The 18,057-nt window shown below is 53.1% G+C and overlaps 1 protein-coding gene across 1 annotated transcript; it reads right to left on the bottom strand.

Annotated features, from left to right (window-relative positions):
- Positions 1–2,117: 2,117 nt before the first annotated feature.
- Positions 2,118–14,438, bottom strand: LOC119934729 (all-trans-retinol 13,14-reductase-like; the record flags this gene model as incomplete). Its single annotated transcript, XM_038754277.1, has 11 exons — positions 2,118–2,453; positions 3,024–3,183; positions 6,265–6,431; positions 6,885–6,994; positions 7,948–8,086; positions 8,584–8,706; positions 9,047–9,244; positions 9,859–10,054; positions 10,923–11,152; positions 12,332–12,514; positions 14,144–14,438. Coding segments are annotated over 11 exons (1,944 nt in total), but the record flags the coding sequence as incomplete, so codon positions are not given.
- Between the last annotated feature and the right edge of the window lie 3,619 nt (positions 14,439–18,057).

The following is an 18,057-nucleotide window of genomic DNA, read 5'->3' as shown; positions in this document are numbered from 1 at the left end:
TATGTCTGCTGTGTGACCTTAAGCAAGTCATTTAACTTCCCTGGGCCTCAGTTATCTGTGAAATAAGGATTAAGAGGGTGACCCCCATGTGGGACAGGACTATGTCCAACCTGATTAACTTGTATCTATGCCAGTGCTTAGAACAGTGCTTGGCACCTAATAAGTGCTTAAAAAGCACAATAATAATAATAATAATTACTAAAGCCAGGGTGTCTTTCCTGTGGTCTAGCTTCAGTCCCTCCCACTGTCGAACAATAGAACTTGCAGCTCCTCCCCGTACTCCCCATCAGCTGGTACCACTTGGGAGAATCAGTGGGCAACTCATGTCCTTCCGAGGAGCCTAGGGAAAGGGGCAGGGCTCACTGTCCAAATCTCTCCCCAGTATCTGCCCATCTGGATATGAAATCTGTGTCTACGGCTGCTGTAAAAGAAGAGAATATGGCCTCCACATGACACTGTGAGTCGGGCAAGTGGGTCTTGGGGGTGTGGGGAGAGGCCGGGATGGGTGAAAGAGGTAGAGAAGGGACTGTGGGTCAACCAGTGGTCATGGCAACCCCTGGGGACGGGGGGGAAGAGGAGGTGGGGGAGGAGGAGGGCTGTCACAGGGTTGCCAGGTTGACATTAAGGTTGGCAAGGATTGCCGGAGACAACCTCGACCACTACTTTCTTCCAGGATCTTCATCGCTGCCTTCGCAGGGGCCGTGATCCTCCTGTACTTGTGCTTCAAGCTGCTGTGTGGCAAGTGTGGGAGGGATCAAGATATCCAGGAGGAGCTGGAGGTGCCCATTCCCACCGTTCCTTCCATGCCCACTGCCGCCATGTACTCCGTGCCTCCCGTACCCCCCCAGGCTGAGCAGCAACCACAATGGCCTGAGCTCCCACCCAGCTACAGTGACGTAAGTGTCTCTTCATCTGCTGCCCTCGGGACTGACCCTCCCTCTCCCTGCCAGCTAGTGCCAGGCTAGGGGGGCATCCATCATTCGGGCCCTGGCCCTTCCCCAGGTGGTCTCACCACTTGTCTGTCTGTTGGGGTGGTTTCCCTCCCGAGAGAGCTGGGCAGGCAGCACAGCCAGGGAGGTTGGGCAGCGCCTATGACAGTTTCTTTTCCCCCTACAGGCGATCCAGAAGCCCAGTGTGTACACAATTCCCATGGAACAGCTGCCTGCCTACTCCCAGGTGTGGGCAGATGAGACAGATGCACAGCATAGAATCTTGAACCCATCCTTCCATGCTGGAAGCCTCGGGCCCCCACCCCTCTCCCGTGTTCCCTAACTGTGGGCAGTGGCTGCATTCCGACACAGTGCTCTAAGGATGCCAATCCTGCAGGCATCCTGTCTAACCCCATCTCTGCTCCAAACTCCTCCAATTTCCAGCCCAAATCCCACCCCAACCTCTATCAATCTCCCTCCAATTTCTACCCCAGTCTCCACCCCGACCTCTGCCAATCTCTGCTCCAATGTCTGCCAATCTCCGCCTCAGTGTCCACCTCAATCTCTGCCCACCTCCATCCCAATCTCTGCTCCAAACTCTGCCAATTTCCACCTCCATCACCACCCCATTCTATGTCAATCTCCACTCCAATCTCTGCCTGTCCCCTCTTCAACTTCTGCCTGGCTGTGCCCGTTGCCAAAAGAGGTATGGCCAGAAAGAGGACAGAAGTGTAGGGAGTTGGACAGGTACAGGGTGGGGGAGAGAAGGAGGAAGGAAGACTGAGAAGAGGGGCAGCTAGAACAGGGATGGGAGGATGGTAAGAGGTCTTGTCCCTAGCACACTGGCACACTGTGGGGCATGGTTGCCCTGCCAGGAACGGGTCCTGGGTCACTAACCCAGGGAGAACTTTAAACAGGGAGAGTCCTGGCCCCACCCTCTCTGGGCTGGGCCGAGCAGGCCCGTCCTGTTACAGTGACCTGGACTTATCTATGTTTTATCTCTACGGGTACAGTGACCCAGGTCCGCCCTCATCCCCCTCTCCCAGTCCAGTGACCTGTGTCTGCCCGGGCCTTCTGCCATGTAGAGCTCTGGGGTGGGGCATCAAGGGACTCCCCGCAGGCCTGAGAAGCTAACCCTTTCGGGGAGCCATGCAGGACAGTGAAGGACAACAGGGCCCGGCAGGCAGCTCTCTGCTTTATTACCCACCAACTTGCTGGCCTCGTTGCCCTGGGTTTGGGCAGACGGGGTGGGCTCAGGGAGGCATCTGCCCCTGGGGAGCACTGGGGAAGGTTTTTGGAGGAGCTGTGGGTGGAGCTGGGTGGAGGGCTGGGCCTGTCCTGGGGCCTCTCTCGGGAGCGGGGCAGCTGTGGAGGTCGGAGGTCACATCCTTGCCCTGTGCCGCCTCTTGATCTTCTTCTTGAGGAGCAACAGGTCCAGGTGGAGCAGGCGTCGGAGCACTGTGGAGGAGCAGAGCAGTGCCCCCTGCAAGGCCCCTGCCAGCCCGCTGCTGAACACGTCCTGCCCTACAAACAGCAGCGCACATGCGGCCTCACCATGGGTGCCCCTTCTGGCCCCCCTACCTTCCCACCTGACCCTCCCTCCTTCTTCCGATGTCCCACCCCCAACTCCTCCTCCCTGCCTGGCCCACCCTCCCTCACCCAAATTCAGATGCCCCGGTCTTCCTTCCCTCATAATAATAACAATATTAACAGCATTTGTTAAGCGCTTACTATGTGCCAAGCACTGTTCTAAACGCTGGGGTAGAGACAAGGTAATCAGGTTGGATGCAATCCTTGTCCCACTTGGGGCTCACAGTCTTAATCCCCATTTGACAGATGAGGGAACTGAGGCCCAGGGAAGTGAAGGGACTTGCCCACGGTCAGGCAACAGACAAGTGGCAGAGTCGGGATTTGAACCCTTGACCTTCTGACCCCAGGCCCGTGCGCTCTCCATTACAACACACTGCTTCTCTTCCCTCATCCACTGCCTTGCCCCAAGCCCTTTTCGCCAAATTACCCGAAGTTGCCCACCCCAACACCTGTCCCCGAGAGGTAAAGAGGAGGGAGAGGTACTGGCAGAGGTGCCCAACTTGCCGGTGAGGAAGAGTCCGGGCACGGGGGTCTGCGCCCTCAGGGAGGCCATGGCTGGGAGGTCGAAGCGGGCCAAGTTGTGCTCCGCCCCATACATCGCCCCGCGGTAGGCAGCCAAATAATGCTGGTTGGTCAACGGGGTGGCCGCCTCCACCATCTCCACCTGTCCAGCCGCAGAAGGGGGTCATACTCCTCATTCACGGGGCCCTCCAGAATATTCCATCCTTCCCCACCTCCCCCATAACCCCAGCCGGAAAAGCCATCCTTTCCTCTTCCCCCACTCCCTTCTGCACCCTTTACCTTCAGCCCCTCACACGTTTATGTACTTATCTGAAATTTATTTATTTATATTAATGTCTGTCTACCCCTCTAGACTGTAAGCTCGTTGTGGGCAGGGAATGAGTCTGTTTATTGTTATATTGTACTCTCCCGAGTGCTAATTGCAGTAATATGTACACAGTAAGTGCTCAATAAATACAATTGATTGTTTCTAGTTGCCTAACTGCCATTCTTCCTGCTGCAAATTAAGCCCATTTCCTCTTTCCCTGTCCTCGGGGGAGATAGGGCTCGGCGGGCCCCTCCCCGACCCTCGCAACAATCTTTCCGAGACCTAAGAGAAGCAGCCTGATTAACGGATAGAGCAAAGGCCTGGAAATCCAAAGGACTTGGGTCCTAATCCCTACTCTGCCTCTTGTCTGCTGTATGACTTTGGGCAACGCATGACTTTTCTGTGCCTCAATTATCTCGTCTGTAAAATGGGGATTAAGGCTGAGCCCTTTGTGGGACAGGGACCGTGTACAACCTGATTAACTCGTAATAATAATATTAATAATGAGGGTATTTGTTAAGCGCTTACTATGTGCGCAGCGCTGGGGGGATACAAGGTGATCAGGTTCTCCCACGTGGGGCTCACAGTCTTAATCCCCATTTTACAGATGAGGTAACTGAGGCCCAGAGAGGTTAAGTGACTTGCCCAAAATCACACAGCCGACAAGCGGAGGAGCCGGGATTGGAACGCATGACCTCTGACTCCCAAGCCTGTGCTCTTTCTACTGAGCCACACTGCTTCTCAATTTATTTAACTTCTCTGACCCTCGGTTACCTCATCTGTAAAATGGGGATTAAGAGCGTCCCAGCTGGGACAGCGACTGTGTCCAACCTGATTAAGTTGTATCTACCTCAGCACTTAGAACAGTGCTTGACATTTAGTAAGGACCCCTCGGCCTCCCCTCGGAAACACTTGGCCTGCATGGCTGCAACGGCTGCAGCAGTGCAACCTGCACTGCGCTTAGTACAGTGCTCTGCACACCGTAAGCGCTCAATAAGTACGATTGAATGAATGAATGAATGCAACTTCCAGCTCCCGAGGACGGTCGGCCGGGGGTCCCTCGGCCGGCGGGAAGAGTCTTCTTCACCCCCCGCCCCTACATGCGGCCCTGGCTTCTTGCCTGCAACGGCGGGTGGGGAGGAGAAGTAGGCGAGCATGCTTCCCTGCCCGCTGACAGCGGGGGTCGGGGGACGGTCACTAAAAATAATAATAATAATAATAATAATCGTATTTATTAAGCGCTTACTATGTGCCAAGAACGGTTCTAAGCACTGGGGTAGATACAAGTTAATCAGGTTGTCCCACGTGGGGCTCACAGTCTCAATCCCCATTTTGCAGATGAGGGAACTGAGGTACAAAGAGGTGAAGTGATTTGCCCAAAGTCACACAGCTGACAAGTGGCGGAGCCGGGATTAGAACCCATGACCTCTGACTCCCAAGCCTGGGTTCTTGCCACTAAACCACAACTTGCAGCCCCTGTTTCTGGTGGTGGTGGGGTGGAGTGTTGTACATCGAAGTGGGATAACCATATAATTCTATTTATTCCGACAGGTTTGACACCCGTCTACATGTTTTGTTTTGTTGTCTGTCTCCCCCTTCTAGACTGTGAGCCCGTTGTTGGGTAGGGATCGTCTCTATATGTTGCCGACTTGTACTTCCCAAGCTCTTAGTCCAGTGCTCTGCACCCAGTAAGCGCTCAATAAATACGATTGAATGAATGAATGAACCAGATTGCCTTGTATCTACCCCAGCGCTTAGAACAGTGTTTGGCACGTAGTAACCTCTTTATAAATATTATTATTATTATTAATATTATTATTATTAAGAGCCCAGAGGAAACGACTGATGGAGGTCCAACCGGTCCCGATTTAACGACTGTGGGTCAGAGCTTAATCAATCAATCAATCAATCGTATTTATTGAGCGCTTACTGTGTGCGGAGCACTGTACTAAGCGCTTGGGAAGTACAAGTTAGCAACACATAGAGACAGTCCCTACCCAACAGTGGGCTCACAGTCTAAAAGCTTAATAATAATAATAACAATGACATTTATTAAGCGCTATGTGCAAAGCACTGTTCTAAATCTGGGGAGGTTACAAGGTGATCAAATTGTCCCACGGGGGGCTCACAGTCTTAATCCCCATTTTACCGATGAGATAATTAAGGCACAGAGAAGTTAAGCGACTTTCCCAAAGTCACACAGCTGACAGTTGGCAGAGTCGAGATTTGAACCTATGACCTCTGACTCCAAAGCCCGTGCTCTTTCCACTTCCATCCTCCTTTCCATCTTCCTCCTCCTCTTCCCCTCCCCGGTTAAAAAATAAAAATAAAAACGGGTCTGGTAATCCCGGGATCTTCCCTTTCACGGCACTGGCTGGGGAATTGTAACTTCCCATACTTCACAGCTTGTTTGCACGTCAACCCGAGTGTGGGTTTTGCTTGTTAGACCTTGTTTGCAAACTTCTTCCTGGAGAAATCTCTCCCCCTCTAGACTGTAGAGCTCGTTGTGGGAAGGGAATGTGTTTGATGTTATATTGTATGCTCCCAACCGCTTGGTATAGTGCTTTGCACACAGTAAGCGCTCAATAAATACGATTAATAATAATAATAATAACCTGTATCATGATTATTATTATTATAAATAAATGAACAACTAAATTGCTCCTGGCTTTCCCTTCACCAGCCCAGTCATCTCCCTTTGTCCGGTCAACCAGCCCACAGCTCCCTCCTTCCCCGCCTCTCCATCCCCTTTAATGGGTGGTGGCCAGGCCAGAGTTGTGGGCTCTCCCTCCCCTGGATTGGGTCCTGAGTCCTCTAGAAGTGACCTTGGTCACTCATGGGCGGGGGCAAAGAGGGTGCTCTCCGACCCCTGGATCGTCTTCAGGTGGGTCTTCCCCACATCCCCCTAAGCCTCACCTGGTCCCGGAGCTGGGGAAACTTCTCCAGGGCCAGATCCAGCAGGCGCTGAGCGATGCCCATCTTGAGGCTCTGGTAGTCGGGGCCACGGTGCCCAGGGCGGGCATCAGCCCAGTCCTCAAACCACTCATAGCGGGCCATGGTCAGTAGGGTCATGCAGGAACGGCCTAGTGGGGGTGGAGGGCAGGCCATTGGTACCCTGTCCTGGGTTCTGCCAGTCTCCCCAGGTGCCAGGCACGGAAGCACCAGTCATCATGCCAGTCACAGTGACCTGCCTCAGCCCCCTGGCCCTCTAGCCACTGGCACCTTCTATGACCACGGGTGTGGCTAGGTCTGCCAATCTCTTCCCTCCCCTCCCCTCTTGCCCCCAGAGGGAGCCCAGGGCCACCCCCTCCCATCCCCCCCACCCGGGGTCCTCACCTGGGACCCCCCCACAAGACAATCATCATCATCATCATCATCAATCGTATTTATTGAGCGCTTACTATGTGCAGAGCACTGTAGTAAGCGCTTGGGAAGCACAAATTGGCAACATATAGAGACAGTCCCTACCCAACAGTGGGCTCACAGTCTAAAAGGGGGAGACAATCCATCCTTCCCTCACCTCCAGGGGTCCTCACCCGGGTGCGTGAGCTGGTAGGTGGGGTCTTTGGCAGAAGGGAAAGTGATGAACATCATGGGGATATTGGCTGCCACTTCATCCCTGCTCAGCGAGGCAAAGCGCTGCATCCTGGGAGGCCAAGAGGGGTTGGTCTGAGGAGGGTCTCACCCTCCTCCGGGTCCTCCCTCCAGTCTTGTTCGGACAGATCCTTTCCTCCACCACAACTGGGTAGCCCCTTACCCAGTTCTCCAACTACACGAAAAGCAGCATGGCTTAGTGGATAGAGCCTGGATCTGTGGGTCTGCTGTGTGACTTTGGGCAAGTCACTTCACTTCTTTGTGCCTCAGTTACCTCTTCTGTAAAATGGGGATTGAAACTGTGAGCCCCAGGTGGGACAGGAGCTGTGCCCAACCCCATTTGCCTGTACCCGCCCCAGCACTTAGTACAGTGCCTGAAACCTAGTAAGCTCTTGACAAATGCCATTATTATTATTGTTATTATTACAGTGCCTGGCACATAGTAAGCACTCAAAAAATACCACAATTAAAATACCACGATTAGCCATCTGCTCCAGGTCCACTTCTGACACGGAAACAAGGTCTCCCCCTCTGCCCATCTCTGCTCCCCCTGACCTACGGCCCTCTCCACAGTGGGCTCAGTCCAGCAGTCTGGCAGGTGTCAACCTCCTCTGGTACAACCCAGAGTTAAAATAATAATAATAATAGTTTTTGATAAGCTCTTACTGTGTGCCACGTACTGTACTAAGTGCTGAGGTTGAATACAAGGTTTTCATGTTCCCACAAGGTCTTGTAGTCTAACTAGGAGGGAGAACAAATACTGAACACCCATTTTGCAAGTGAGAGGGACAGAGAAGTTCAGCAACTTGCCCAAGGTCACACAGCGAACAAATGGCGGAGCCGGAATTAGAATCCAGGTCCTCCGACCCTCAGGTCTGTACTCTTTTCACTAGGCCCTGCTGCTTCTCCCCTCAACCCAGGCCAAGGTTCCATCCCATCCTTAGGTTCCCCTCCTCCCTCCAGCTGGAGGAAGGGTGTGCCCAAGACCCGGGCAGTGCTGCTCACGCTGAGTCGAGATTGCCATCTAGGTAGATCCAGTGGTTGGTGGAGGGCAGCCCCAGCTGGGCACTATCCCCTCGCAGGCCCACAAACACCAGGAAGGACCCCATCCCAGGGCGGACCAGAGACAGCTGAGCCCGGATGCCTGAGGGAAGCGGAGAGTCAGTCACTCAGTATTTATTGAGTGCTTACTGTGTGCTGAGCACTGTAATAAGCACTCGGGAGAGTACAATATAACAGATGCATTCCCAGGATCAGGCCCTGGGGCCAGGCCTGGGGTCCGCCTGGTCCAGGGGACAGAGGGAGTGAGAATCAGAGGTCATCCTGTCCCTCCCTTGCGTCCAAGCTGGCTCCTTCAGATCCAGCCCAGCCCGACGGATAACTTTCTTCTGCTACCAGGATCCACTCAGTCCATCCAGGGAGAAGTCCTCACTGAATCTGACCTAACTCCCTCCTGCTGCTGCTTCCTCCCTTCGTCCCCCAGTGACGGTGACTTGCCCACTACGAGCTCACCCTTCAGGGATGACTGACTGAATGAAGCCCATTATGGGCTTAACTGGTGCTAGTGGGGGCTGGAGGGGGTGGAATATGTTCATTGCTCCCTGCCAGAGCCCACCCCTCACGCGCCCCCTGCTCCCTCACCTGGATGGCTCCGGGCCTTGGGAGGCAGCAGGTGCTGGTATGTGTTGAAGATGCCCGCATCCGAGATGACTACTGGGGCCTCGATCTCCACCTCATCCCGGCCCGCCCGCCTCACTGCCACACCTGGTTGGGGGGTACAGGGTGGGCACCAGTGAGGACAGAGCCTCTTTTTCTTAATGGTATGTATTACACACTTACTACACGCCATGCACTGTTCTAAATGTGGAGGTAGATACCAAGTTGGACATAGCCCTACATGGGGCTCACCATCTTAATTCCCATTTTGAAGATGAGGTAACTGAGGCACAGAGAAGTCAGGTGACTTGTCCAAGGTCACACAGCAGACAAGTGGCAGAGAGGAGATTAGAACCCAGGTCCAGACCTGTGCTCTATCCACTAGGCCACCCTTCCATTAATCATCCTGACCTCGGACCCCCCACTCCACCTTCCCAGGGGTACCCACCTCGGCTCCGGCCATCCTCTGAGAGCAAGATGCGTACCACGGGTGCCCTCACCAGCACAGCGCCCCCCGCTGCCCGGATGATGGGCACCATGTGGAAAGCAATCTCGCTAGCGCCGCCCCGCGGATACCACGCGCCCCGCTTGTAGTGGTGGATCATCAAGGCATTGATGAGAAAGCTGGAATCGCAGGGCGGCACGCCTGGTGGGGGTAGCAATAAATAATAATGATGACAATTGTTAAGCGCTTACTACGTGCTAAGCACTGTTCTAATCAATCAGTCAATCGTATTTATTGAGCGCTTACTGTGTGCAGAGCACTGGACTAAGCGCTTGGGAAGTACAAGTTGGCAACATATAGAGACAGTCCCTACACAACAGTGGGTTCACAGTCTAAAAGGGGGAGACAGAGAACAAAACCAAACATACTAACAAAATAAAATAAATAGAATAGATATGTACAAGTAAAATAAATAGAGTAATAAATATGTACAAACATATATACATATATACAGGTGCTGTGGGGAAGGGAAGGAGGTAAGATGGGGGGATGGAGAGGGGGACGAGGGGGAGCGCTGGGGGACATACAAGGTCATCAGGTTGTCCCACATGGGGCTCACAGTTTTAATCCCCATTTTACAGATGAGGTCACTGAGGCACAGAGAAGTTAAGTGACTTGACCAAAGTCACACAGCAGACAAGTGGCAGAAGCAGGATATCAATCAGTCATCGGCAGCAGTACCCTTTCCAGACCCCAACCCTGGCTCATCCGGGGCTCCCAAAAATGCTCCCGGGACACCACCCCCATTATCTCACCATAGAAGAGGTAGCTCAGCACAACACGCAGATGCCGGTTGTCTGTTAGCCCATTCACTACCGCGCTGTGCCCCGACACTGCCAGGCGGAAGACAGGTGAGAGCCAGTGCAGGATACCCGAGCGGATCAAGGCGGATGCCAGCCACAAGGGCACCATCTTCAGCATAGCCAGGAGGGGCACCCGGGTCACTGACAGCTGTGGAGGAAATGGCCCAGATGGCTTTGGCCCAGTGCCCCCAATATGAATCGTGTTGGCACCTCCAGGATCACTCTGGGGCAGTACAACTACCCTCTCTGCCCTGTTTGACTGGAGCAGCTGGCTTCTCCTGTTGTTGTTTATGGTATTCTTCAAACACTTACTATGTGCCAGGCACTGTACAAAGCACTGGGGTAGATACAAGCTAACCAGGTTGGACATACTCCAAGTCCCACATAATAGTAATAATAATAGTATTTGTTAAGCTCCTACTATGTGGCAAGCACTGGGATAGATACATGATTATCAGGTTAGACACAGTCCCTGTCCCACATGGAGCTCATACTCCTAATCCCCATTTTACAGATGAGAAAACTGAGGCCCAGAGAAGTTATGTGACAGCAGACAAGTGGTGGAGGTAGGATTAGAACCCAGGTCCTTAATAATAATAGTGGTATTTGTTAAGCACTTACTATGTGCCAGGCATTGTACTAAGCACTGGGGTGGATACAAGCAAATAAGGTTAGACACAGTCCCTGTCCCACGTGGGGCTCCCAGTCTCAATCTCTATTTTACAGATGAGGTAACAGGCACAGAGAAGTGAAGTAATTTGCCCAAGGTCATACAGCAGACAATTGGCAGAGAGGGGATTAGAACCAGGCCCAGGTTATATCCATTAGGCCAAGCTCCTGCCCAAGGGAAGTGGGGGAGGGCATGGAAGGGGCACTTTGATGGTGCCCATCTCTGGAGTGATATGTGGTCTCAGGGAAAGGATAAGAGACTGGAGCATGGCACCAACTCTGGTCCTTCAGCGTCCTTTCTCGGGGGAGGGGGTGTCCCCGGGTTGGGGTCTGGGCCGGGTCCCCACCTTCATGAGTCTCATGAATTCGCTGATGGCCACTTCCTCCCCTGGAAATTGGCATTCCAGGGTCCGAGAGAACTCCCTCTTGCCCGCCCGCAGCTGGTACTCCTTGCCTTCCACCGTCACTATGTCGTAGGGGTTTGGCAGCCGGACCCACTCCACTTGGCCATCGGTCAGCTGGTCCAGTGCCACCCGCAACAGGCTTCCAGGGTGCAGCTGGCCCAGGTAGTGGATGCCTGGAGATGCCCGTGGGAGAGGGCATTGGGCATCAGTCAGTCAACTGTATTTACTGAACATTTACTGTATACAGAGCACTATACTAAGTTCTTGGGAGAGTACACTGTAACAATAAAACAGACATATTCCCTGCCCACAATAGGGTTACAGTAGGACACTCCCACTCTCACTCCAACTTGCCAACCCAGCTACTGTTGAGGATGCCCTCTGGAGAGGGGATGAGGAGACACCCTCTGAGGTCTGCATCCCTTCCGCAACTGGATTGCAATGGACCGAGGGGCAGGAGCAGAAGGAATGAGAGCCTCGAGGGAGGGGGATGAGGAAGGAGGGAAGGAGGAAAGGAAGGAGAAAGGGAGAGGGGAGGGAGAGAGAAGGGGAGGAAGAAAGGGGAAGAAGGGAGAAGGGAGGTGGGGGGAGGGAGAAAGGGAGAGAGGAAGGGGGAGAGGGGCGGTAGGGAGGAGGAAGAGAGGAGGAGTGAGAAAGAGAGAGGGGTCAGAGGGAGGGGAAGGAAGAGAAGGGGAGGAAGTGGGGAGAGAGGAGGAGTGAGAAAGGGAGAGGGGTCGGAGGGAAGGGAAGGAAGAGAAGGGGAGGGAGTAAGGGCGGAGGGAGAAGGGGAGAAAAGGAGAGGGGAAATGGAGGAATGGAGAGGGGAGGGAGAGAAGGGGGAACAAAGAGTGGGAGGGAGGGAGGGAGAGAGGAAAGGAGGGAGGGAAAGAGAGGAGGCGGGAAAGGGGGAGAGAGGGAAGGAGGGGAGGGAGAGAGAGGGAAGGAGGGAAAAAGGGAGGGGGAAGAAGGGGAGAGAGGGAAGGAGGGAGAAGGGGAGGAGGAAGGAGTGGGAGAAAGGGAAGGAGGGAGAAAGGGAGAGGAAGGGAGAGAGAGAGGGAAGGGGGAGAAGGGGAGGGGAAGGGAGAAGGGAGGGAGAGAGGGAAAGAGGGAGAAAGGGAGAGGGGAGGAAGAGAAAGGGGGAGAGTGAGGGAGGGGGAAGAGAGGAAAGGAGGGGGGAGAGTGAGGGAGGGGGAAGAGAGGAAAGGAGGGGGAAGAGAGGAAAGGAGGGGGGAGAGAGGGAAGGAGGAAGAAAGGGAGGGAAAGGGAGGGAGGAGGGGAGCTGCCCCTCTCTCCGTTTGGCGGGCCCTGTCCCAGCCCCGCGCCCCCGGCCCGCCCCGGCCCGCCCCTCTCACCGACGTCGAAGTGGAAGGCCCGCTCCTGGAAGGTGTGCGTACAGCCGCCCGCCCGCTCGTGCTGCTCCAGAACCAGCACCTTCTGTCCACTCTTGGCCAGGATGGCCGCCGCCGCCAGGCCCCCGATGCCACTGCCGATGACCACCGCGTCCAGCGCCGCGGGCACCTTCTCTGGGGCAAAGCCTGGAGAAGTGGGAAGTGGTCCCCGCTAGCCCGTGGGCACAGACCAGACCCGCCCCACCCCCTGCCTCTCCTCCCCCTCGCTCATCAGACAGGTGTGGGGAGGGGGGCTCGGAGCCAGGACTCCTGGGTCTCCTCGCCCCACCTCTCCGCCCCTAGCCCATACCCCCAGAGCCCATGGCACCTTGTCCGGGTGATGGGGTTTGGATATGCAGGGCTGAGGAGGGAGGCCCTTTTGTCCGGGACCCCCTGTTGTTGTTTTTTTAATGGCACTTGTTAAGCGCTTACTACGTGCCAGACTGGGGTAGATAAAAGTAGATACAAGCTAATTAGATTGGACACAGTCCGTATCCCACGTGGAGCTCAAGGACTTAATTCCCATTTTACAGATGAAATAACAGGTACAGATAAAATAAGTAACTTGCCCAAGGTCAAACAGCAAACAAATGGAGTCAGGTTTTTTTTGTGTGCTTTTGTTAAGCGCTTACTATGTGCCAGGCAGTGCTGTAAATGCTGGGGATAGATAGATACAAGATAATCAGTTTGGACACAGTTCCTGATCTACACCGGACTCCCAGTTCCATTTCACAGATGAGGTAACTGAGGTCCAAAGAAGTTAAGCAACTTGCCCAAGGTCACCCAGCAGACAAGTGGAGGAGCAGAGATTAAAACCCAGGTCCTTCTGACTTCGGGATATCCTCTCTCCGCTAGTGCTCCGGGGTACTAGAGAAGCAGTGTGGTTCAGTGGAAAAAGCACGGGCTTTGAAGTCAGAGGTCAGAGGCCGGTCTCTGTCCCGCTGTTGACCCCCGGCTCACGGCGTCCCCCGGCCTGGAATGCCCTCCCTCCGCACATCTGCCAAGCTGGCTCTCTTCCTCCCTTCAAGGCCCTACTGAGAGCTCACCTCCTCCAGGAGGCCTTCCCAGACAGAGCCCCCTCCTTCCTCTCCCCCTCCACCCCCCTCCCTCCCCACGCTTTACCTCCTTCCCCTCCCCACAACACCTGTATGTATGTATATATGTTTGTATGTATTTATTATTCTATTTATTTATTTATTTTATTAGTACATATTTATTCTATTTATTTTATTTTGTTAATATGTTTTGTTTTGTTCTCTGTCTCCCCCTTCCAGACTGTGAGCCCACTGTTGGGTAAGGACCGTCTCCATATGTTGCCAAATTGTGCTTCCCAAGCGCTTAGTACAGTGCTCTGCACACAGTAAGCGCTCAATAAAGACGATTGAATGAATGAATGAATGAAATCCCCGCTCTGCCAGTTGTCACCTGTGTGACTTTGGGCAAGTCACTTAACTTCTCTGGGCCTCAGTTCCCTCATCTGCAAAATGGGGATGAAGACTGTGAGCCCCACATGGGACAACCTGATCACCTTGCAACCTCCTCAGCGCTTAGAACAGTGCTTTGCACATAGTAATGGTTAATAAATACCATTATTATTACTGCTATCTATTAGGCCACACTGCTCCCTTTGCTCCACCCCTTCGTCATGCCCCCAGTGCCACGCGAGGCTCGTTGAAGGGAATGCAGTGGGGCAAAGTTCACACACACACACACACATTCGTGCTCCCAGAGGGACCCCCCCACCCTTCCCTGTCCCAGCCCGTCTCCCGTTCTCACCGTCCTTCAGGACCCGGTCCCGGAGCGCCTGGTCAGTGACCAGGGGGCGGGGAGGGGGCTTGGGGCCGGGGTCTTCGGAGAAGGGGCCACCCCGGCTCCCCAGCAGGACGGCGGAGAGCAGCCCCACGGCCACGAGGAGAAGAAGGAGGCCGGACATCAGCCAGAGCCACATGGCGAGTCCGGGCCAGGGGCACGGGAGGAGGGCACGGAAGGGGAACCGGGTGGGTGGCAAGGGCGGAGGGCACAGGCAGGGAGCAGCGGGCACAGCGGGAAGAGGCAGGTCCAGGGACGGGGAGGGGATGGGGGGGGGGGGAATTGGGCGGAGTTTCTCTCTCTCTCTCTCTCTCTCTCTCTCTCTCTCTCTCTCTCTCTCTCTCTCTCTCTCCTACTGGGTTCTAATCCCGGCTCCGCCACTTGACAGCTGGGTGACTTTGGGCAAGTCACTTCACTTATCCGGAAAATTAGGATGAAGACTGCGAGGCCCATGTGGGAGAGGGACTGTGTCCAATTTCATTAGCTTGTATGATGATGATGAGATGGTCCTTGTTAAGTGCTTACCATGATCTACCCCAACACTTAAAATAGCGCTTGACACATAGTTAAGCGCTTAAGAAATACCATCATCATCATCCAGCGCTTAGAACAGTGTTTTGCACATAGTAAACACTTAACAAATACCATCATTATTATCATCACACACACACACACACACATCCACACCCTCAGACACAAGTATGCAGAAGCACATACGCAGAGAGAGGAAGGTACACTGAACAACACACTTGCCAGAGTTGGGTACACACACATACCCACATACACACACTCACCCACGCTGACATGTAACCAGATGCACACATATCTCTGTACACACACTCACACTGAGAGATACGTCCAGATGGATTTTCCCTCCTTCCCCTCATATACATATTCAGATGTACCTGAGGAATATACATATCCCTAGGGACACACACAGACACAGACATAGGAGCACACCCAGAGGCATAAAAATATCCAGTAACAAAGGTACACCCAGCTACATGTAATTGGATGACCTCAGAGCATAGACATACATAGTCTTTTCTATTGGGAAAAGACTGGGCCTAGGAGTCAGACACCTGGATTCTAGTCCTGGCTCTGCCACCTTAAAAAAGTCCTCTGTGCTTCAGTGTTCTTACCTGTAAAATAGGGATTAAATGTCTGATTTCTCTCTCCCTTAGCTTGTGAGCCCTGTATGGTCAGAGAGTTTCTGATCTTCCAATACTGTATCTACCCCAGGACTAGTTTAGTGCTTGGCACATTGAAATGCTTAACAAGTACCTCAATTGTCATATTACATGGAAACAGCATGAATCTGTTATTACTGTTATTATTATTATTGTTTTGTTGCTATTATTACCATGAGAAACAGTGTGGCCTAGAGGATGAAGCACCAGCTTGCAAGTCAGACGGAACTGTTTCTAATCCCAGCTCTGCCACCTGTCTGCTGCATAACTTTGGGCATCTCATTTAGCTTCTCCTTCTCTATGCCTCTGTTACCTCATCTGTAAAATGGTAATTAAGACTGTGAGCCCCATGTGGGACATAGACTATGTCCAACCTGGTTAGTTTGCATCTACCCCAGCACTTAGCACAGTGCTAGGCACATAGTAAGCACTTTAAAAAATCATTAAAAAACAAAAACACAAGGACACAAACAGGAACAACACTCCAACATGCGCGCGCACACACACACACACACACACATTCACACCGCACCTTACACATCCTCTAGTCACAACATCCTACTGATTTTGTTTTTATTTTGTGTATTTGTCTATGTTGTGCTTTAATGTTTCACCATTCTTGATATGTGTGCTTCCGCTCCCTTCTTCCCACTTTTAGATTGTGACCTCTGCAAAGGACACAAACCATGTTTAACTCTCTCCTGGGTATTCTGTCCCAATGCTTAGTACAGTGTTCTGCATGCAGTAAGTGCTAAATAAATACTATTACTACTACTACTACTACTACTACTACTACTACTACTACTACTACTACTACTACTACTACTATTACTGCCGCTGCTGCTGCTGCTACAACTACTACTATTACTGCTACATGCACGATCAGAAATGCACTCACACAAGCAAACCCATACATAACTATCCTACAGACCCAGGATCCCAACCCTAAGCCTTTGTGGCTAGAGTGCTGGGCTGGGAGTCAGAAGAACCTGGCTTCTAGTTCCAGCTCCACCACATGTCTGCTATGTGACCTTGGGCAAGTCACTTAACTTCTCTGGGCCTCAGTTACCTCATCTGTAAAATGGGGATTAAGACTGTGAGCCCCATGTGGCACAACCTGATGACCTTGGATCTACCCCAGTGCTTAGAGCGGTGCTTGGCACATAGCAAGCTCTTACCAAGTACCGTAATTATTATAGTCCTCTCCTCCATCGCGCCTTCTGCTCCCCTAGCACTTGTGCCCCCCGTCTCGACTTCCTCCTACGTCTCCCCCACCCCAGTACCCACCCTCTTGGGCCCTAATCCCTTTGGTTCCCTCCTCCCACTCAAACCCTAGTCCTCCAGGACACAGCACACACTCCACCTTTAGTCTGGAAATTTAATTAAAGAGCAGAAAGAGGCTGAATGGGGTTGTCCCTGCCGGTGGGATTGGGATAGGGTCTAGGTCCAGGGGGAGAGGGGCCCGGAGAGAGGAGTCCTATGAATATCAAACATTTGGTACAAAACTCTAAAACTGAAGGCAGCAGGGGCAGTGTCACACGGGACACACGTGATACAGATGCACACACACGCATGGAGCATGCAGGGGTGGCCCAGACCCATCTGGGGCCTCCCCTGGACACCGGGCAAGTGAGACTGGATCCCCAGGCAGACAAGGAAGTTGGCTAGAGGTGAAGGGCTGGGGGCAGGGGCCTGGGGCAGGGGAGAAAGCTGGCACCCTGACCCAGGTCCTGTTTGAGGAGGTGGGGAGGGTCAGTGGTTCAGAAATGCCACCCACCTCAACAATTCCAAGCACCTACTGCCCTCTTTCCCACTGGTATTGCCCACGGGGTCCACTTGAGCACTTGCTGTCTCTCCCATTCTCGACCCCAAGTTTTTAGTTTCTTGCTTAGGGGGGATCTCCAGCTTTAGGGGAAATTTTAGGGTGGTGGAGATTCAGGGACTGGAGCAAAGTTCATAAGGATGACTCTGGGAGCTGTAGAAAAGTATGGGGAAGGGGAGGGGATCCTAGCCCCCAGGCCGACCCCCAACATCAGGGGTCCCCATGACTGATTTAAGTATTAGAGATCCACCTCTGGGGCCAGACAGAAGACCCTCCAAGAGTGTCCACCCCAGCATGCCTCCTCCTATCAGTCAATCAATCAATCTCAGTGGTATTGACTGAGCCCCTATTCTGGGCACAGCACTGTACTGAGCGAGTGACCCTTGAGTGAGCAGAAGGGGGAGGAAAGGGCACTGATTTCCCCCCAAGGTGGGGCAAGGGGTGGGGGGAGTCAAGGGGCAGCTTGTCGGGTGCTTGAAATCTCATTCTTGATTGGACTTTCCAGATCAGAAACCAGTGCCCCACAGTGGATCAACCTGGGGAATGGGTCAGTGAGCATGATGTGGACAAGTCCATCAGAAAATAAGGAGTAAGAAATCTGGGAAAACTCGTCCTCTCCCACTCTTTTCCATAGGGAAGCTATGGTGAGGGAGAGGGCTGGAAGAAGGATCAGGAGGGGGTGAAGCTAGTTACAACAAACCTGGGAAACCATTTTTAGACACACCATCTAAAGGGAAATGAAGATTTCAGGCAGAACCATAACATATACAGTGACAGAGGTGGTCAGAATGAGAGTCAGGTCAACTGGTCCAGGAGAGGAGAGAAAGCAATATGGGGCTCATTCCAGCTCATCTGCACCCACAATTCAC

This window comes from Tachyglossus aculeatus, chromosome 11 (assembly GCF_015852505.1).
Source record: "Tachyglossus aculeatus isolate mTacAcu1 chromosome 11, mTacAcu1.pri, whole genome shotgun sequence".
Lineage (NCBI taxonomy): Eukaryota > Metazoa > Chordata > Mammalia > Monotremata > Tachyglossidae > Tachyglossus > Tachyglossus aculeatus.
Note: the sequence above shows the minus strand (reverse complement) of the source record. Positions and strands in the feature narration are given on the sequence as shown.